Raw genomic sequence first — 20,208 nt, forward strand, 5'->3', positions numbered from 1 at the left:
CACTTACTCTGCCCCCTCCCCCTTTTTTTTTCAATTTCAACATAATCACCATCTTCCTCGTTCACTCTGTTATTCGATACGGTTGCCAAGAAGGGCTCTCCACTCGTCGCTAGTTGCGTGATTCAAGCGCCTAAGTGTCAAGAGACAAATTAATTTTTCAGCAGAAGCAAAAAAACTGTTTTATTTCTTTATGCTCGTACCTATGAATCTGAAATTGAGATGTATGATTAATTATTATGTGGGGCGATGGTCTAGGCTGTAACTAACTTTTTTTTTAAAATCTGTCTTACATAAGTTACCGGACATAGGCGGTTTAGACATACCAAAATCTGCGGGATTCAACCACCTAAGTGACAGTATGACGGCGTCTAGGCGTTTCAATCACGTTGATCAACGCCACTCGACGAGCGCCAATGGTCGCTTGGGAATTTGAGTAATTGACAAAAGCAAATCATAACAGTTTATAAGAGTAATTATGAAGTTAAGAGTAATTATTTCAGTGATTTGGTTGGGTCTTCTGGGGCAGGACTTTTTGGCCTCATGAGTTGGTAAAATAGACCATTCATCTTAACGTTCAACATGTACTGGAGGTTTTTGTTCAGTGTGTATCAAAGGCAACGAACGTTTGTGACAACGGGGTCGTTTTTGTTTTAGCCAGGTCTGAATGGTTCAGAAAACGAACATCAAATGGGGGGGGGGGGGGGGGAGAGATATTGTCTTGCTTTCTTGAAAACGTTATCCATGAGCACATAGACCAGACCACTTTAAGGGACCTTTCGATTACACCGTGTGTGCTGTCAACTTCCACTTGCGTTTGTCCCTTTTCAAGGTATTTGTATTCAACAGTTTTGTTCTATCTAGTACAACTCAGTACAAGTGTCGCTGATTGCTTTTGGCAAAATAGCGTTCTGGTCTGATAAGCACAACCATCACTGTATACAGGGGCGAAGGCTGACTTGTTTGACAGGGTAATCAAAGTGAGATGGGACCAGAGAGGGCCTGGAGATATCACACTCACACAAGTCACAAGAATTAAGAATCTTACTGGCACTGGAGGCGGCAACTCTGAGTTGTGAATGAAAACAAATCCTGAATTCATGTTGTATGCATATATTCAACCGCTAAAATAATCGGGAAAGTATTTCATTAAATATTTATTGTAACTAACCTTAATTTAACTTTAGATTTAAACACACGAACACCAAGGAAAGAAGCAGAGATGTCAGTACTAGGCCTACAATGGCATGTTATACCAGACATCCGAAACACTTTGGTAGAGTATGCCAATTTATTAATTTTTTATTTCATATTTAGCTGTTTTTGTCTAGCTTTTCGCGGCCAGGACCCAATGTCATAATAATAATAATAATAATAATAATAATAATAATAATAATAATTAATAATAATAATAATAATAATAATAAATAGCATTTATACTGCGCATTTCCATTTCCTAAAAGATGCTCAATGCGCATTACAATGAAAAAGACATCACATCTTAAAAATTAATCGACAATTGTGTACGTAAAACAAAGTATTATACATATAATATAAATGCATATGTGTAAAATTTTATACGAGAAAAACAGTCTCGCAGTGAGGTTGAAAATGTGTTCACTAAAAATATACAATGCAATAAAAATTCACGAGCGGTCAAAATAAAGTTGAAACGTGAGTAGCTAGAAACATTCATTAAAACGTTAATTCTATACAGATAGAAAAACATTTCCGTTCTCTCTCTCTCTCTCTCTCTCTCTCTCTCTCTCTCTCTCTCTCTCTCTCTCCCTCTCTCTCTCTCCCTCTCTCTCTCTATCTCTCTCTCTTTTCTCTCTATTTTCTCTCTCTATCTCTACTTTTTCTCTCTCTCATTCTCACTCGCTATTTTTTCAGTCTCACAGTCTGGCTTACACATGCATATATCACAGTACATCATTATGACAGGTATGCTTTTGTGGGAAAAAAATGCTTCAGCTGATTTTTGAAAATGGAAATTGTTGGGGCAGATCTTATTTTATATGGGAGTTCGTTCCATACCTGGGGACCAACGAACAAAAAGGAACGCTCGCCGTATGTTTTGTAATTTTGTTTTTGGAGTTTTAAGAATTAGATTATCAGAGGCTGATCTAAGGGCTCTAGGTGGATGATATAATTCCAGGAATGTTTTAAGATAAAAAGGTGCACTATTATTTATACATTTAAAACAGAGAACGGCAGTTTTGTATTTGATCCTTTCTTTTATTGGCAGCCAGTGTAGTTCTTTCAGAATTGGTGTTACGTGCGCTGATTTCTTTTGTTTCATTATCAATTTTGCTGCTTGATTTTGGAGTACTTGTAACTTTGATAGTTTTTCGGATGTCAAACCGGACAAAATAACATTACAGTAATCTAACTTTGATAAAATGAGTGTTGTTACAAGTGTCTTGGCTGCTGCTTTAGTTAAATAATTTCTTACACTGCCAATTTTCTTAAGTTGAAAGTAAATACTTTTGCTGAGCTGGCTTATTTGGGAGGACATAGACATATCATAATCCAACTGAACCCCTAGATTTTTAAGACTTATTTTTTAACGAATGGTATGATTATTAATATCAATTTGTAGCTCTGGGAGATTTTTAATGGCTTTTGTATTTGCACTCAACATTATTTCCGTCTTGTCATCATTTAGTTTCAAAATCGAGGTCACGATCTGATTATAGGACGTTAAAAAGTCGAGGAAAAAAAAAGCACTTGCAGCAGTCAAGATATTATTAGGAGTTAGTTCCCCTCACATCTGTGAGGTAGACTCGACCAGTGTAATAGTTAGCTTACATAATCAGCCCGTGTGGCTGCTTATAACTGTGGCTCGAAATGGGTGGACAGGGTATATATATGCGGCAATGAAACAGTTTTGACTGCTATGCACATGTTCCCTTCAACTCTATTGGTAGACTCTTCCAGCCTCACTTTAAGCTTACTTAATCAAAACTTGTGACTGCTTATGGAGTGGCCCGATAGGGGCGAACAGGCTATTTCTGTGGCAATGAAACAGTTTTGAGGGTTAGGCAAAGTCTATTGTTCATTGGTGATTATGAACGTCTCTTTCCTTTTAATTTATGAGGTTTACGTCTATGGGTGAATTTGACTGGGACAATGTTTCAAAATTAGGAAGGGAAGCAGTGATTATTTGATTATATAGACGCTTCGCCTCTGACTGTATAATAAATGAACGTGGCATATCAATTATTGTCAGTAGGCTCCACCAGGAAGTTACTGACACAAGAAGAGAATTCATTGACAACCAATGGCCCTTCCCCTTCGTGCCAAACGTGACACTTCACCCTTAAAAAAATATATAGACAGTTAATTTGGTCCTGTTATGATATAGTGCAGCAGATGCGTTCAATGCCATGCTAACATATCCGCTTCCAAGTCCATGAACACTCGACGTAATATCTGGTTTCAGGTTTCATCTACATGTAGATCTACTTGGTTTTGTGCAAGCTTCTTCTTTGATTCTTTCTCCTACGCTGCACACTTCACATTGATCCTTCCGACATACTACAACAAGAATGAAGTTGCTCTTTTTTAATACCTCTCTTAAGTCGTCTGGGACAACGTGTGACTCTTTCCATTTTCTTTGGTAGGGCCTACTCTCTATAAAGGCATCTGGCCTCTGAGGCTTTGAAAGAGTAAGTCAAGATAGATTTTGCCTATATTCTGTCTGTAGTACATTGTAATAGGAAAGCAATTTCGTCAAGTTTGTCTGAGTGAGTGAGAGAGAGAGAGAGAGAGAGAGAGAGAGAGTGTGTGTGTGTGTGTGTGTGTGTGTGTGTGTGTGTGTGTGTGTGTGTGTGTAAGGTGTGAACCGGGGGTGGCGGGGAGCGTGGAGGGATTTTTGTTTGTTTACATGGATGATTTTAGTTTTTACTTTAGGGGTGACTAAATCGACCCTAGAAAAGCAAAAACGTCTTAAGTGCTAAAATAAACAAATCAGACATAAACATATGGCTGAATAGAGCTTGATGTCACCTTTCAAAGCAATTTTGTCTTATCTCACTACTCAAACTTGTTCAACAATTATAGGAAAATCACATTTTGTCTATCTCAATACCCAAACTTTTTCAAAATTTTCATTCGAGATTTTCTCTAAACAGCAGTCATGGCACTTAAGACATTTTTGCTTTCAGGGGTCGAAATGCATAATAGGTGACTGCCAAAGTTGAGCAGTTTTGTTTTCTTGTAGTACCTTTTGAAGGCATTAATTTCAATTGAAGTATAGTTCGGGAACGTTGCCCCAACCACAATTGAAGTACAGTGGAATCCACTTATAATGAGTCCTGAAATAACGAGTTATAAAGACACTATTCTAAAACCCCGTTTTCTCCTTTCTTTCTCTTTGTAAAAATACAATACTGCTATTGCGCAATCAGACAGACAAGCAGAACGCACCGCGTGATAGGCCAGCCTAGTCTAGATTATCTAGGCCTACCACGCCTCTCACTTCTCTGATGCGGGGATACAGAGGGCACAACGATGTGACTGTGATGGGATGGGAGGAGTGAATGTATGACGTGCGCAAGCAGACGGAAAGCACTACAGGGTGTGTTGGGGTGGGGGACAACACAGCGGGCGAGTTAGCCTAGAGAACTTTCTTTCTGATCGCCAACGCTGAACTGTCAACATCGCTAGCGCTAGACAAAGAAACCTTATTCGATTTTTGATCAGGTAAGACCAAGAGATGACGTTGAACAAAATCATCGTCAGAGGAGATAACAAAAAGAAAAAAAAAATTAGAAAACCAGATTCGGCTTACTGTACTATTTCCCTTGAATTTATCACTGGACCCCTTATAACGAGAATCCTGCTATAACGGATGTTTCGCACCGGTCCCCTCCCTCTCGTTATAACAGGATTCCACTGTATCTGAATATATTCAGACTTTTAAAAATCTCTAGAATCTAGATCTAGCTCTAGAAACTGAATTCGATGCAAAAAATGCTCGCAGAATGGTAGAAAGAAAGATGATGATGCCAAAATCTCTCAAATAACGAAAAATTTTCGTGAACGGAAACCGTTCGGAGAAATAGAGGTCAAGTTTATTTTCCCGATTATACATGATAATATAATACATGTATAGGCCTCTATAATTTCTTGTGAGCTTGTGTATGCGTGCGTGTGAGTGTGTGTGTGTGTGTGTGTGTGTGTGTGTGTGTGTGTGTGTGTGTGCGTGTGTTTGAACCATCAACACGTAGGCCCTATTACATTGTATAGAGATGTAAAATAAATTTTAGGTCTTCCGAGTTCCTCAACCTTTCTGCCGAGATGTATTCCGCTCCACACAGCTCAGGTATCAAGCAATGTCTCCTTGTCAGACAGTGTAAATTGGTTTTTAAAAATTTAAGTAGAGGTTTTACGGCGCTCGCAACTGCATAAGGTCATATGAGCGCCAAGGGGGTGGATGTCAACAGAGAAGTCCTTACAGGGAATCGATCAGACTTACTCTGCTCACCTCTCTGGCTTCAACAGCACAAAGTCTGTCACCCCGGAAGTAGCTGGTCACAAGAGTATGACAAACATACAAAAGAAGTAGAGGAAATGACGATAGTAAGGATTAGGAGAGAAAAAGAAGCAGTTCCCTGTTGTAGTAGTTCAGGCACAGTTATGAGCATGACATTGTTCGATCAGCCCATTACAATTCTACTGTGCATTAGAACGAGAAATGTCCCCCCTTTGGGAATGGCCTAAAGCCACTTCAACCACCCCGGGGGTAAATTGTTTTGAAGGGGGCGTAAAACATACTTTAAAAAAATTCTACAATAGAGTAAGTCCTACAAGTAAACCCATTAACAATTTAGAGTGTTGGTACATGATGTATTGTTGCTGTTTGCATTGACTGCTCCAGGAACAATGGCGTGAGAGAGGCCTGCTCTGGGGTAGGCCAGGTACTGAGTTAGATCTAGTTCATTTTCCTTGTCGGACTTGTTGAGTTTTCTAACAAGTTGAAAGCGTTCCCACACATCCAGCCTCTTTTGATGAAAAAATTAGGTAGAGGTGTTATTTTGTAATACGTGTATTGAAAGGCGCTTTAACTTAAAGTGTAATTTTGTAATATAATGTGTATTGAAAGGCGCTTTATTATCAATAAGTACCATATCAGTATCAGGATGCTTGTTAGCTCAGTTTTGATCCAAGGCTGCTTGAAAAATTGAAGTACTTTCCACCCCATCAACTCAGAACCCCTGACTCTTGACTTAAAACTCAATTGTGCTGAAAGGGGCATGCGGTATGAAACCCACACAGTGGATACAAGTTAACAAATTAATAAAAAGAAAAACCCCAACATAAAATATCCAAACCAGAATTCAATTGTTCATATAAATACATATATATGCAAAAGTTTTAAACTTCCACAACACAGATTCAATACATGAACCGAACCCCCATAAAGACCTCCAGCAGGGTACATCTTCGACACTGATCTACCTGACAATCTACCATGATGTTTCTTTTCAACTTGAAGGTCTACCACAGGACCAGTCTGGCAACTGTTGCACTTGCTGGTATACTAGTCTACTACAGACCACAATCTTCACCCTAACCCTAACCTTAACTTGTTGGCAGGTCAGGGTTAGGGTTAAGGTTAGATTATATAAATAAATGAAGTAGACCTGTAGAGTTGTAAACCGCCAAGTGAACAGTTGTCAAACTGGTGCGTAGTGAAGTGTCGAGTAGAACAGAAACATCACAGTCACAGTAGACAGTCAAGTGGACTGACAACTGTCTCATTACAATAAAAATGCAAGGGCAGAATAGGGAAGTGGTAATTTGTACAGTTGGTCATCTTGGACAGGTATTCGTTAAAGCAGGTTCCACTGTATAAAATTTAAGAGCACATGAATTAATGAGAAAAGCAAAGAACAGCAATATTCACTTTCTGTAATAGAGTATTTTATTATTGTTTGTATGCATCCAATACAATCAAGCAACTGGATCTACTAGAATAGGCAGTAAACAAATGTAGCATACCTGAGATTCTTCAAAACCTTAGACAGTGGGAAGAGACACACATTATAGCAATAACAGTACTATGCCTATACTCCAAGACAAAAGGGTATAACAAGTAGGCCTTGTCTCACTCTTATCAATTCAAAATAACACAAAATTCAAGCACAGGCTCTCTGAATATTAAATGAATAACAAGTTGGCTACAAACAGAAAACAGATGTGTATTCCGAATAAAAACTTACACTTAATTCTGCCTGAAAGAATCAAGATACTGTCACCTTTAATTAAAAAAACCCAACTCAACTTGTTCTGACATTGTGAAAAAAACCCAAAAACTAATCATTTAGCAAATTTGCTATTCGGAAGACATAATACAATATTTGCAAAAGTATACGAATATCCCCTGTTTCTGTCTAGTGCTATATCTACATACATCACTAGGAATTAGTCTATACTTTTTTTATACTTGCTAGAATGCAGATCTATATTTGAGACAAGATCATGAAATCTGATAGATATAATATATATAAAATATATGAAGGCCTATCATTTTGTGAGTTCATTTCAAAAGAAATATACAAAGAAAGCAAAAAAAGAGAAGAAATATGGATGGCAACTCAAACTTACTTGTCTCAACCTTTCTCAACAGTTTACACTAATCCCAATACAAAACATAACCATCCAACCTATGATATTTCCACAAAAATTGTAAATTCAGAAATAACAAAACATTACTACACATACACAACGAGCCGATGTCTTCAATCACATAAGCATGGTATGAAACATAAAAACAAGAACATTAATTTGTGCGTTGCCACAGGAAAGAGATTCTCAAGTATATTCCCAATAACACGAGACCAAATGAGGAGTCAACAGAAAAAATGGGAATAGTCGCAAACCGAAAATCGCGAGGTATCTATTTTTAACACTTGTTGACTCATAAGTATTTCTGTTCAACTGTTGGCTGATTATTGTTGTTAGATTTTCTATTCAACAAACATAACAATAAACCACCAATCAAACAAATATCAAGTGATGAGTCCATAAGCTTTAAAAATTGACAAACTCACAATTTCAAGTTTGTGACTGTGCCCGTTTTCCCCCTGGACTCCTCTGTAATATAATATATGTAAATGAAAACATTGCCATAAAAGACACATCATTAACTTATGAGAAAGTATTACATAAGTACACCTTATGAGAAGAGCAGCATGAGTTAACACAGAATAACACTGCCTTTGAGGTAGTTACACTACCGGTACTCATGTCTGATTTGATGTACAACATGCCCATTCATATTACTAAGAAGAGTCTTTATTACTTACTTACATTATAATTCTGATCTGTTGCTAAAGGCCATTATTAGGACTGGTGATCTCCAACTCACATGTCCAAGGAAAACCACTACCATCTTGTAATGTTTTTACAGCTTCAGGGGATCTTAAGACTAAGAATTTATATTGTTAAATTTTTATGTTTTTGATAAAGTGTATTGAAAAAGAAAAGTTTGTGCTTAAAATACAAGAAAAATACCCCTAATTCTATTGGAATCCAGTGAGCCCATTCAAGAAAATCAACAACGAAAGCTAGAAGGAACATGAAGGGTAGGCTACTAGCTTATACAAAATTCGAAAGAAACTGGATGAAACTTTGGGATGCACTATAGACCTTTAGCCATCACAGTTGGTCTTCCTTTACAAATATATTGTGTGTTTTGTCAAATTATAGATATTGACATGTTGACTTGTGTAGGAGAAGTAACAGAAACTAAATTACATATTATATTGCATCAGGTCATACTTTTGCTGTAGCTCAAATATTCCCCACTTCAACCAAAAAAAATATAATTTCAGTACATGTACCCCTCTCTGTGATTTCTGTGTCAACCTTTGAGCAAGGGAACAAGAATAATAGGTATGAGCATGAACATGATGTACTGAACGGATCAATGAAGTATGAAAAAGGAAAATGCTATTTTTACTGACCCTAATAACAAGACTAAAAATAATGCATGTTGTTGATTCCAAATCCCTTTAGCTGCGAGCATTTCGCTCTTGGCAGTGCAATGCCTCCCTCAAGTAACCACATATCCTTGTCATCTGGTCAACGCCAGAGTAGAGCAGGCTTTGTAAATCTGTAGGTGTGTGTAGGAGCCTGCTCGAAGAACAGCCAGTTTGGGCAGTGAAGGAAAAGAAGTTCAAGTCTCCTCGTGGTAGTCACAGTGTCTGCAATGGGGTTCCCACATAGGGTTAATTTTGTTTATGTGCTTGTTGGTGTGTAAGAGTCCAGTGCCGCCTCTGAAGATCAATGTTCAGATCGGCTCTACATTACAAAGTACATTGATTGAAGCCCGATTACACACAGGCTAAAATAACATCTTTGTATTGTTGAAATTAATGACAATCTCAAGACTAAGAAATATTAGTACACAGTAGTTTGGTAAACTTATAGACTTGACTGTGTTCCAAAGAAATGGCTCGGTTTAAATTTAAACATGAAATAATGTATGTGCATAGTATATAAAAGAATGGAGGCTAAAATGAAATTGTATAAAGTAAACACGGAATCATCACAACAAATACAGTTAGTCTCCACCTTAGATTCTGTTGCTTATAACCAGTGCAGTGCCTATTGGGGATCGACAAACCGATCACTGCAGTCAGAAAACAAACGTGTTCGTTTTAGAGGCTGCGAGTCGGGTGATCAGTTTGTGCAACGATGGTCACTTTGTGCCCTCAATCTGACTAGCTCTGCCTATCAAATCAAACAGAACCAATCATGCCAATGGGCATCCCCTATTAGGAAGTAGGAAAATACAGGACCTTCACCGAATTATCAGGGGGAAGAATCCATGGTAACTCACAGTCATACCAACAATCGGTGAAATTCTCCCTTTACTTTAAAATGAACTGATAAGACCTCTGGGTGGGCTTATACCTATGGTGAGCAAAGAGTGATTAACCTTGAAGACCAATCACGCTATGACCAATCACACTAGTCTCTTCTTAATTCAATGAGACATGCTATTTTCACTTGCCCAATTCCTGTCGTGCAGCACCATTGTGTATGGCAGCACCAATTAAAATTTGAAGAACGAAGAAAGGCAGGCTCCACCAACAAATAACTACATTACTGAAAGGCGATCAGATCCGACAGTCCCTAAGTATGGTCACCAGTCTGTCCACCAAATTCACGCCCACAAAAGCAACAGTGAGAAAAATAAAAAACAGCAACAAGTTCATAGTTAGATGTGATCCCAGCCTATCTGACCTGGCCTTGAGGCCTTAGCCACTCAGTGCGTGATGTCGGTTCAAGCTGAGGGCTAAAACTAAAATGAAAGTGTGATGTTTATGGATTTCACAGGACTCTCTAGACAAAGTCAAAAGAAGAAGAGAGCTGAAGGCCTAAGTCAACAACAGCCGCACCCGAACTGAGAAACTCGCTGCACAACAAGAGTACACCAAAGTAAACCGGGAGGTAAAGAATTCCATCAAGAAGGACAGGAATACCTCTACCTGAGTGGCCTGGCAAAAGAGGCAGAGAAAGCAGCAACAGACGGACACTTGCAGAAAGTACACCAGACAACAAAAACTCTTTCAGGTAAGTTGCAAGCCTACTCTACCACTGAAAGATGAAGAGGGAAAGACTATCTTCAACCCAGAGGGGCGACTTAACCGATGGAGAGAACACTTTGATTAACTCTTGAACAGACCACCTCCAGAAAACCAACCAGACATTCTTCCAGCCAGAAATGACCTCCCAATAGTTATGGAACCACATTCAAGAGAGGAAATTGCAGCAACTATAAGATCACTGAAGTCCCATAAGGCAGCTGGTCCCCACCATAATATGTATACCACAAGAAGCCCTTAAGGCAGATAAAGATACATTAGTGGAAATTCTCTAAGCTCTATTGAAAAGGTTTGGCAAAAGGAGGAAACATCGTCAGACTGGAAGGAAAGCCACTTAATCAAGCTGCCAAAGAAGGGAGACCTCAGCAATTGTAACAACTACCAAGGCATTACACTCCTGTCCATACCTGGGAAAGTCTTTAACAGGATACGCCTGGAAAGAATCAAGCTGGCAACAGACGAGAAGCTCCGAGGAAACCAGGCAGGATTCCGCAAAAACCTATCATGTGTGGACCAGATCGCTACTCTGTGCACCATTGTTGAGCAATTGCTGGAATGGAATTCACCACTCGTGGTCAACTTCATTGATTACGAATAGGCGTTTGACAGTGTGGACATGGAAACTCTGTGGAAACTCATGCGGCATTTTGGAATACCTGACAAAATTGTCAAGCTTGTGAAGGCCACCTATGATGGAACAAACTGCCAAGTCTTCCACGAAGGACAACTCTCAGAACGATTTCACATACAGACAGGAGTGCGATAAGGATGCTTGCTCTCACCTTTTCTCTTCAAACTGGCAATTCACTGGGTCATGAAAGAAGCCACCAGATGCAAGTTTAATGGGATACAGTGGATCCCTTGGTAGCAGCTGGACAACTTGGACTTCGCTGATGACCTTGCACTGCTCTCTCACACACATGCTCAGATGCAAGAAAATACCAAGGAACTCAACAGCTCTATCAAGGAGCGTTGGCCTGCGTATACATTCAGGCAAGTCAAAAGTAGTGAAGCTAGGAAAAGTTTCAAGCCCTGCTGTGACAGTGGAAGACACTCGCTTGGAAGAAGTGGATTCCTTTACCTACCTTGGAAATGTCATCGATGGAAAAAATTGGAACCGAGGCAGATGTTAAAGCAAGAACTGCCAAGGCAAGGTCAGCATTCAATCAATTATCAAGAGTCTAGAAAGCAAGCAACATCTCACTGCACACCAAGATTCGACTCTTTAACTCCAACGTCAAGTCTGTGCTCCTCTAAGGCTGCGAAACTTGGAAGACAACAAAGACTAAGACAGTACTGAATAAAGTCCAGACTTTCATCAACAGATGTATGAGGAGTAATCTAAGAATTAAGTGGCAGGACAGAAAAAGAAATGAAGAGCTGTGGGAAAGGAAGACAGGACAAAAGGAATATAGAAGTAGAAATAGGACTAATACAGTGGCTTTGGATGGGACACACCTTAAGAAAGCCCAGCGGAAACCTCACAAGACAGTCACTGCAGTGGAACCCACAAGGAGCACGAGGCAGGGGTAGGCCATGGGAAACATGGAGGAGATGTGTGGAAAGGGATATGAGAGAGATGAAGCACACTTGGAATGAGCTTGGAAGGATGGCCAAGGACAGAGATAAATGAAAATGGAAGGAGCAAGTATGTGGCCTATACCCTGCCACGGGTGAAAGGCATTGATGATGATGATGATGATGATGATGATGATGATGATGATGTTAAGGGGAAAACAATTTAATGCGCTGATGAGTTCACAACTCGATGTGATCCTGTTTGGGGCAAACATTTACTATTTGTACCCACTCATCGAGATGAACAACGGCGATCAGATGTGATCACTTTCACGAGAGTGGATGATCTGTGACCCGATGAACAGAACATTATGTACAATGATTACAAATTTTCACTGCTCCATTGATCAGCTGTGCACACGTGTGTTTTCATTCAGTAAATTATGACCTGAAAAGCAGGATCTTAGCTAAATTGAGTCCCTTTGGAGCAAGAGACCTTAGCGATAACTTTTGTGTAGTAAAAATTTCGTTTTCTCAAAGCATGGGATCTTAAGTTAATCCTGATCATAAACTGTGGGATCTTAGGTGAAGACTTCTGTACATATGTAAAATAAGAAACCTTTACCCCTTCGTTGCCAGAGGATGTACATTCCTACTGTACTGTACACACAGATTTTTATCTAAACTCGTTGCCCACTACAGTTATTTCACCAGTCTCAGTTTCAGTGGACTGGCTGTCTGGAAGCACATTGTTGTCTAGAAGACTAGACCTGTGTTTATCAATCATTTGTAAGCATACCCGTAAAGTAATAATACTAGTAAGTTAGGTACCGGTAGGGGCATTTCTGTTTCCTGAATATGAATCCACACTGTGCATGCGGCTAAATCTCCGCTCAGAAGAATTACAGTAGCCAGATAATTTGTGGGAAGTAAGTCTTTTGAAGGCAACCAGGAACGCAAAATTTTGCTGATTTCCGTGATGTCCACGGAAAGGCAATAGCCCAAAAAACTGAGCATTTTCGTGACATACTATACCATACATCTTCAGGTAACGAAGAGGTTAATCAATTTAAGATAGAAATTTGAGTCACTAAGATAAAAAAAGGGCCAATAACAACTTCACCATGTTTCACATTCAAGTACATATTATCTAAAATATAGGTTACAATTTATATGACATCTTTAGTGATCATCATGTAGGGCTTCTTTGATAGCTTGTTCCTGAGCTTTCAATTCCTCCATTCGTAAACCAATGGTTTTCAAAACCTCTTGCCTCTGGTCTGCAGATAACTGTGACAAAAGTTGTTTGTACTCCACTAAAGTGTCTGATACAGCAGCTTGGGCATCACTCATATCGTCTGAAAAGTATACAGTACCCATGCTTTCACGCTGAAATGAGAGAAAGAAAAAAAATACTGTCAATTGAAAATGTTTGGTGTGTCCCGCACGCTCATATGACCTTATGCAGTTGCGAGCTCCGTAAAACACTTACCCCCCCCCCACAAGTATGTGTTTAAAAGATTAACCAATATAAGGAATGGTTCAGTTTGCAATTCACGTTAACACTTCTCCTGAGGTTGGCAAACCTTTCTTTAACTTAAACAATTTCAAAATACATTGCACATGTTGAGAAAGTATATTTTCACAACTGCTCAGGCACTGGCGGCGTTTTTTACATTCACATGCGAACATGTGAACCTCTTCTGCAGACAAGAAGTGATATCATAAAATACCCAGGTTCACAATCAGCAGGAACATGTCGAGACAAATACTAGTGCTATATTAACTAAGATAACAAAAGAAAGGTGAGGAATACAAAGAAAAGTTCCCTGAATAAAGTTAATTGAGCCATTCAGTATTGACTTTTATTCATTAATCATATTAAAAGCTCTCATGAAACTGACTGGGGAAGACATTTAGAGCTCTCCTGCTTATCTCCCTGAGGTGATGGTTCTAACAAATAGCAAATAAACAGAATCTTTGTTCACCCTAATACTAATACAAAACTTTGTCTCACCAGTTTCATCTCATCTTTCAACAAATTCATCCAATAATAAAAATAAGGCCAGCTCTATTTCTCCGAACGCTCTGTAAAATATACTTGAAATCTATTTCTCAGCGGTTTCCGTTCTCGAGACTTTTTGGTTGTTTGCGAATGGAGTGGCCTGCGCGCTATGTGTAGTGTGTGTGTGAGTAAGGTGTGAGGGGGGGGGGGGGGGGGGGGAGCGGCTGCGTGGAAGGATTTTTTGTGATTCAGTTTTTGCTTTAGGGGTGACTAAATGCAAAATAGGTTACTGCCAAAGTCGAGCAGTCTTGTTTTCTCAGAGAACCCTTTAAAGGCATTTTCAAATGAAGTATAGTCTGGGAATGTTGCCCCAACCACAATTTGAAGTACATAAGTACATGTAATTTGTATCTGAATATTTAGACACATCTAAAAATCTCTAGTTCCAGAAATTGAATTTGATGAGAAAAATGCTTCTTCCCAGTCCTTGCACAATGGCAGAATGAAAGATGACGCAAACTCTCGCAAATAACAAAAAAATCTCAAGAACGGAAACTGTTAGGAGAAATTGAGGTCAAGTTTATTTTCCCCAGCTTTTAGAAAAAATAGTCAATTTGTAAAAATAAAGTAGACTTTTCTTAAAAAAGAACTTAGAATTTTTTAAAATATTATTTTCCAATATTTAAAGGAACCATTTTTTTTACTCCCTTTCCACATTGGAAAGAAAGTGGTAAACTGAATTTAGCTAAATGAAAGTTTTTTGTTGTTTTTGTTTTTATTTGAAAGTCTGATCATTTATTGCTAAGTCTGCAATATAATCAATGCGGTAAAGTAAAGCCATTCGATCAGATGGAACACCACCAAATAGAAATATTCTGCCAATATTCTACACAATGTCCTCAAAATACTTAAAAACAAAATTGAGAAGAGATATATGCTGATATCCCAGGCCGGTGTTGGAATGTGTCACTGATGTGCCCAACTTTACTTTTCATTTGTTGTTTCCTGTCTCTCTTGCTTTTTCCCTGCACTAAATTGCCAGGACTCTGTCAACATGATGCTTCAGTGACACTTTACTACTTTACTATTTTGAAGTATCCCAGGACTGGACAGAAGGATGCCTTGTTAAGCTGCCAATAAAAGAAAAACTTCTGGATGGAAAGACAGATCTTGGGCAGAAGACAAATGCCTAGAACCATGATCATACCAAACAGTTCATGGAGGGAATTAGCTTGGAGGAATTTAAGAAAGCGTTTTACACCTTGAACTGCGATCCCAGAGAAGTTTTGTTTCTACTTATTTAACTATTATTATCCAGAAGAAGGAACAACTAATGGGAGCAAAAAAATCAGATCTATCAGATCTAAAGAGAAAATGGAAGTCGAAGTGGATTGGACGCAAACATTACCCATCGGCCTTAAGATGGAATCCCTGAGGAAAGACAAAGTATGGAAGGAAATTACAGTCAAATCTCATTGCATCGCAACCAGGTTTGCTGATAAACGAAAAGGAACGCATTATATATATATATAAACATAGTACAGTGGAACTCGCATTCAATGAATTCGTCGGGCCGAGTGTCCGTTATGGCAAATGTGAGGTTTTTGTATAGATAATTACAGGCACCGAGCAAGTTTTGACTTTCTCGATCAAAAGTAGTTTGGTTTCAAATGAGAGGCATTTGTGTTGCTTTGATACCGCAGAAATGCTAAAAAATTAAAGGAAAATACATTGAACTCTACCAAGCACACACTGTGCAAAAGAGCTGATTTGTTCAAATATATATACACCTGTGTCATCTATCACCTATTATAACGCATTGTCTGCCAAATAAGTTAGGATGCTGTATAGAGCCCAGCATACGCCAACATTTGATTCCACAGTCTAGGGCGCAATTGATTACGTAGATCTGTGTCAAGACTAACTTGTAGTAATATTGATTAGTAATCTGGAAAAAAAATAACTATGTCCCGTTTGTATCTCTACTGACCATTTGTACCCCCTCCCCCCATCTCCCCAGAAACTGGCCACCCGTCAAACTCCCACACACGCTAAGACATGGGTGCGTGATAACAATGAATGTGTTGGTATGAAAAGAGGCTGCTGATTCACCACATAAAGCAGTTCACCCTGCAAGCAACTTCATTGAATCCGAGCTTGCTCTTTTAGGTGTTCATCGAATCCTAGTTATTTTAATTGACTTCTGTGAATAAAAAAATCGGGGAATCCAACTCCTTTAGTTGAATCCGAGTTTTCGTTGAATCCCGAGTTCCACTGTTTGCGGCTAAACACTGTATCTGCCAACTGTCTGAGTTGCATGGTCCTAATTTAACAAACGTAAATTTACCCCACTATAGGCTACCGTCAGTGAATTGGCCACCAAAGGTACACACATACAGTGCATGGCACACACTCAGTGGCTGCATGATAATCTCTGTCCCTCACATGCCTTTGCGAGTTCAGCCTTTTTCTATTGTTTTTTCGTCGATTTGAATCTGATTTGCACTAATTATGAAAATACTATTATTTTCAGGCCTTGGCCAATACAGTAATCTCTGCCGAAGATCCCAGTGCTCAGGAGCAAGGAAAATGCCGGATCTTAGCGGACACACCAAGGGATGAATCTATGGTGGCCCATGTTAAGGCCCACAACCGGTAAAATGGTCTCCCTTCACTCTAAAATAAACTGGCATGATCCTTGGGTGGGTGAATGACATATGGCGAGTAAAGAGTGGTCAACAGTGATGATCAATCACAGCGGCATGAAACATACCATTTTCACTTATAATCCTCTTACAAGTGAGTCTCAAGATCAACCGTATCCAGTTGCCGCTCCCCTTTACCTGTCCAAAATTTATAGCTTTCCATCTCTGACCGAGTTCTCCCACCTTCGTCGTTACGCACCATTACGTTGTGACCACACTTATTAAAAATCTGTTTGTCTCGCAAATTCCGGAGTAGAGACAAATGCCGCAACGGTCAGGGAAGAGTTCACAGTTCAATGTGATTCTGCCCAGAGCTTGTATGTCCTACCCACCCATCGTGTGATGTAAGAATAGGTGGAGAGCTCAGATACGAGTGCGATGTTTAGGGAAAACAAACGCGTCTGTCAGTTCACACCTTGGTGTGATCCCATCTGGGGCAAACATTGCATCGTTTCGTCAAGTTTTATAACACACATGAGATCACATACACGAGAGTGGCTGATCTTTGACGTGATGGGAAGTTCAATGATCTCAACTTTTCACCCTTGGTTGATTGGTTGTGCCCATCCGGGTTTTTTGTTCTGTAAATTATTACCTGAAATGAGGGATCTTAGCCGAATGTAGACCTTCAGAGTGAATCAGAGCTGGAATTTAGGGGTGACTTTTGTATGGTAAAAATTCTGTTTTTCTTAAAACAGTGGGATCTAAAGCGAACTGGGATTGTAAGCGGTGGGATCTTAGGCAGAGACTACTGTAGTTCAAAACCAAAATTTTGAATGAAATTTTAAAGTTGCCTGGAGAAACTTTAAAGGAACCTGTTGGCAAAACAACTGGCTTTGTCAGATTATATCAGTCTGCAGTGATTAAACCTACTTATTTTACTACGGTGACCGCAGGTTCCACCTATTCTAAAAACCTAACTAGTATTTCGTTAGGTAGACCCTGGGGTCCACCTTAAACCTACTTATTTCAATACGTTGACTCCAGGGTCCACTAATCCTTAAAATTAAACCTAGATCTACATGTGTACTTATTTCACTACATTGACCCCAGGGTCCACCAATCCTTAATTAAACCTAGATCTACTGATTTCACTACGTTGACCCCGGGGTCCACCAATCCTTAATTAAACCTATATCTACTTATAATTTCGCTACGTTGACCACAGGCTCCGCCAGTCCTACTATAAAATAAACTGAGATCTACTTATTTCACTATGTTGACCGCGGGGTCCACCGATCCTTAGTTAAACCTAGATCTACTACTTATTTCACTACGCTGACTCCGGGGTTCACATCCTAAAACCTAGCATTTTGTTAGGTAGACCCCGGGGTCCACCTATCCTTTTGGCTAGATAGACCCCGTAGTCCGCCTATCCACTTTTTTGATAATAACTGAAAACAATACATGCCAGTTGTCATGAATAGTGAAGAAAAATGCGGGGGAAAAAAGACAATGAGGTAGACTATAATTTGTCCAAAAAATTGCAAGTGCAAGTGAAGATCATAAAATAATTTTGTTATTTTCTGGTCATCTTTCCCGGTTTATAAAAAAATTCCAGTGGGCCTACTACTAGATCTATGTATCTGAAGAACATTTTGCTTGCCTTTATTAGCTTTTTTCATGTACATGAAAGCATAGAATATATAGTTTCACACATATATATGCACAATACTTTGAAAAAGAAAGATAAGGTCATTGTTGTTTTGTTTTTTTACGGAATCCGTTTTACGTTGAGAAAAGCGGTAAAAACAAGTTAAAAATTTTTAAGAATGCCCATAATATTAGTATTAGGAATCCGAAATTACTGCCTAGTTGGCTTACTCTTTAATAACCATGAGCAGTTAAGAAAATAAAGACAATGATATAGGATATGTCTAAATATGACCATTAGCAATAAAGATGTTGCCCATTTTGTCCAATTATCCTTGCAGGTAAAATCACCCTGCACTGTACCTCAATAAGCACAAAAGAAATATTTCTGTGACTTTGTATAAAGGTGTGGCCTAAATAAGGTAAGGGAGGGGGGTTTAGCTTATTTAGGCCACAGGTGAGGCCTAAATAAGGTAAGGGAGGGGGGTTTAGCTTATTTAGGCCACCTGTGGCCTAAATAAGGTAAGGGAGGGGGGTTTAGCTTATTTAGGCCATATGTGGCCTAAATAAGGTCACCTTTTTTTGTAAGTGTTTTGGGGGTTCCAGACTGTTATTTAATTACACTTTGCTGGTGGAGCCAATGATTTGGGGTTCAAATTCTGGTGAGTGCAATTGTCGTCTTACTGCTTGCAGCACACTTGACACGGCCAGGATATGCCAGGATTTTAGCTTTTTGGTATTTCATCATAAGACTTGTGGCAATGGCAATGTAACGTAGGCATGTTTTAGCGAAGAAGGACGAATATCGGTATATTCGTCGCTTTTTCGTAAACGGTTTTTCCTTTTCACTTGCTAATATATACAGCTGAGGACGAACCTCTCGGTATTCGTCCTTTTTTCACAGTAGGACCAGAGATTCGTCTTTCTTTCATAAAATATAAAATAAATTAAAAAGAAAAAATTATGACGATACTTCCAATACCAAAATAAAGTATTCGAACATCTCTAAATGTAATGGCCACTGGTTCAAAATATGCAGCTTTCCATGCTCTTTCACATGGTATCGATATCTCTATATGACCCAATTTCCGATATTCGTCCTTTTTTCTTAAGATGGCAGACTAGTGCAGTAAATTTTATTGTTGCTTTGTTTGGTTTATTTGTTAACAGCGAAATCTTAAAGTGAACCGGAATTATAAATTGTGGGATCTTAGGTGAAGACTACAACAATAGATTTTTAGATCTAAACCGAGTATAGTTCTATCAAACAAGACTCAAACTCTCATCCACCCACCCTACCCCCTCCCCTCATCTGATACGGTTTGGTGTTTCAAAGGTATTCATCATTATTGTTGTTGGGTATTGATTTAATATTTTAATGGATCCTCTCGATATCTACATTTAGACAACAGTAGTCTTATATAATAATTAGGAGATGAATGGGCTTAAAAACATAAAACAAGGTGTGTTATTTGATTAGTAAATATATGAAAACAAGATACGTAGTAGAAACTTAGACTCTAGATTTTTTCCCTTCAAAATAAAGGTCTGCTGCGCATAGCATCTAATATACACACACAATGGAAAGCAATATATCGTCGGCCTAGTGATAAAACCGACTAACCCACAAAATTAAAAAAATTTTTTTATTGTCCCTATCGATAGTAAATTGTCCATTTCATATATGCTCACTCAAAGACAGATCATAATTTTGTGTAGAAATGCCTTTAAAACATCAGAAATAAAACCGTATAACCCGACACCCATC

At 38.9% G+C, this 20,208-nt stretch overlaps 1 protein-coding gene across 1 annotated transcript in view; it reads right to left on the minus strand.

Moving 5' to 3' along the window:
- Positions 1-12,583: 12,583 nt before the first annotated feature.
- The window catches only part of LOC101854564, a 16,558-nt gene continuing 8,933 nt past the window's right edge, over positions 12,584-20,208 (minus strand). The window contains exon 2 of the mRNA XM_005096544.3: positions 12,584-13,526. Within this exon, the coding sequence (XP_005096601.1) occupies positions 13,320-13,526 (207 nt within the window). The 3' untranslated portion in view covers positions 12,584-13,319. The remainder of the gene's footprint in view (positions 13,527-20,208) is intronic.

This window comes from Aplysia californica, unplaced genomic scaffold, assembly GCF_000002075.1.
Source record: "Aplysia californica isolate F4 #8 unplaced genomic scaffold, AplCal3.0 scaffold00131, whole genome shotgun sequence".
In the NCBI taxonomy this organism is placed as follows: Eukaryota; Metazoa; Mollusca; class Gastropoda; order Aplysiida; family Aplysiidae; genus Aplysia; species Aplysia californica.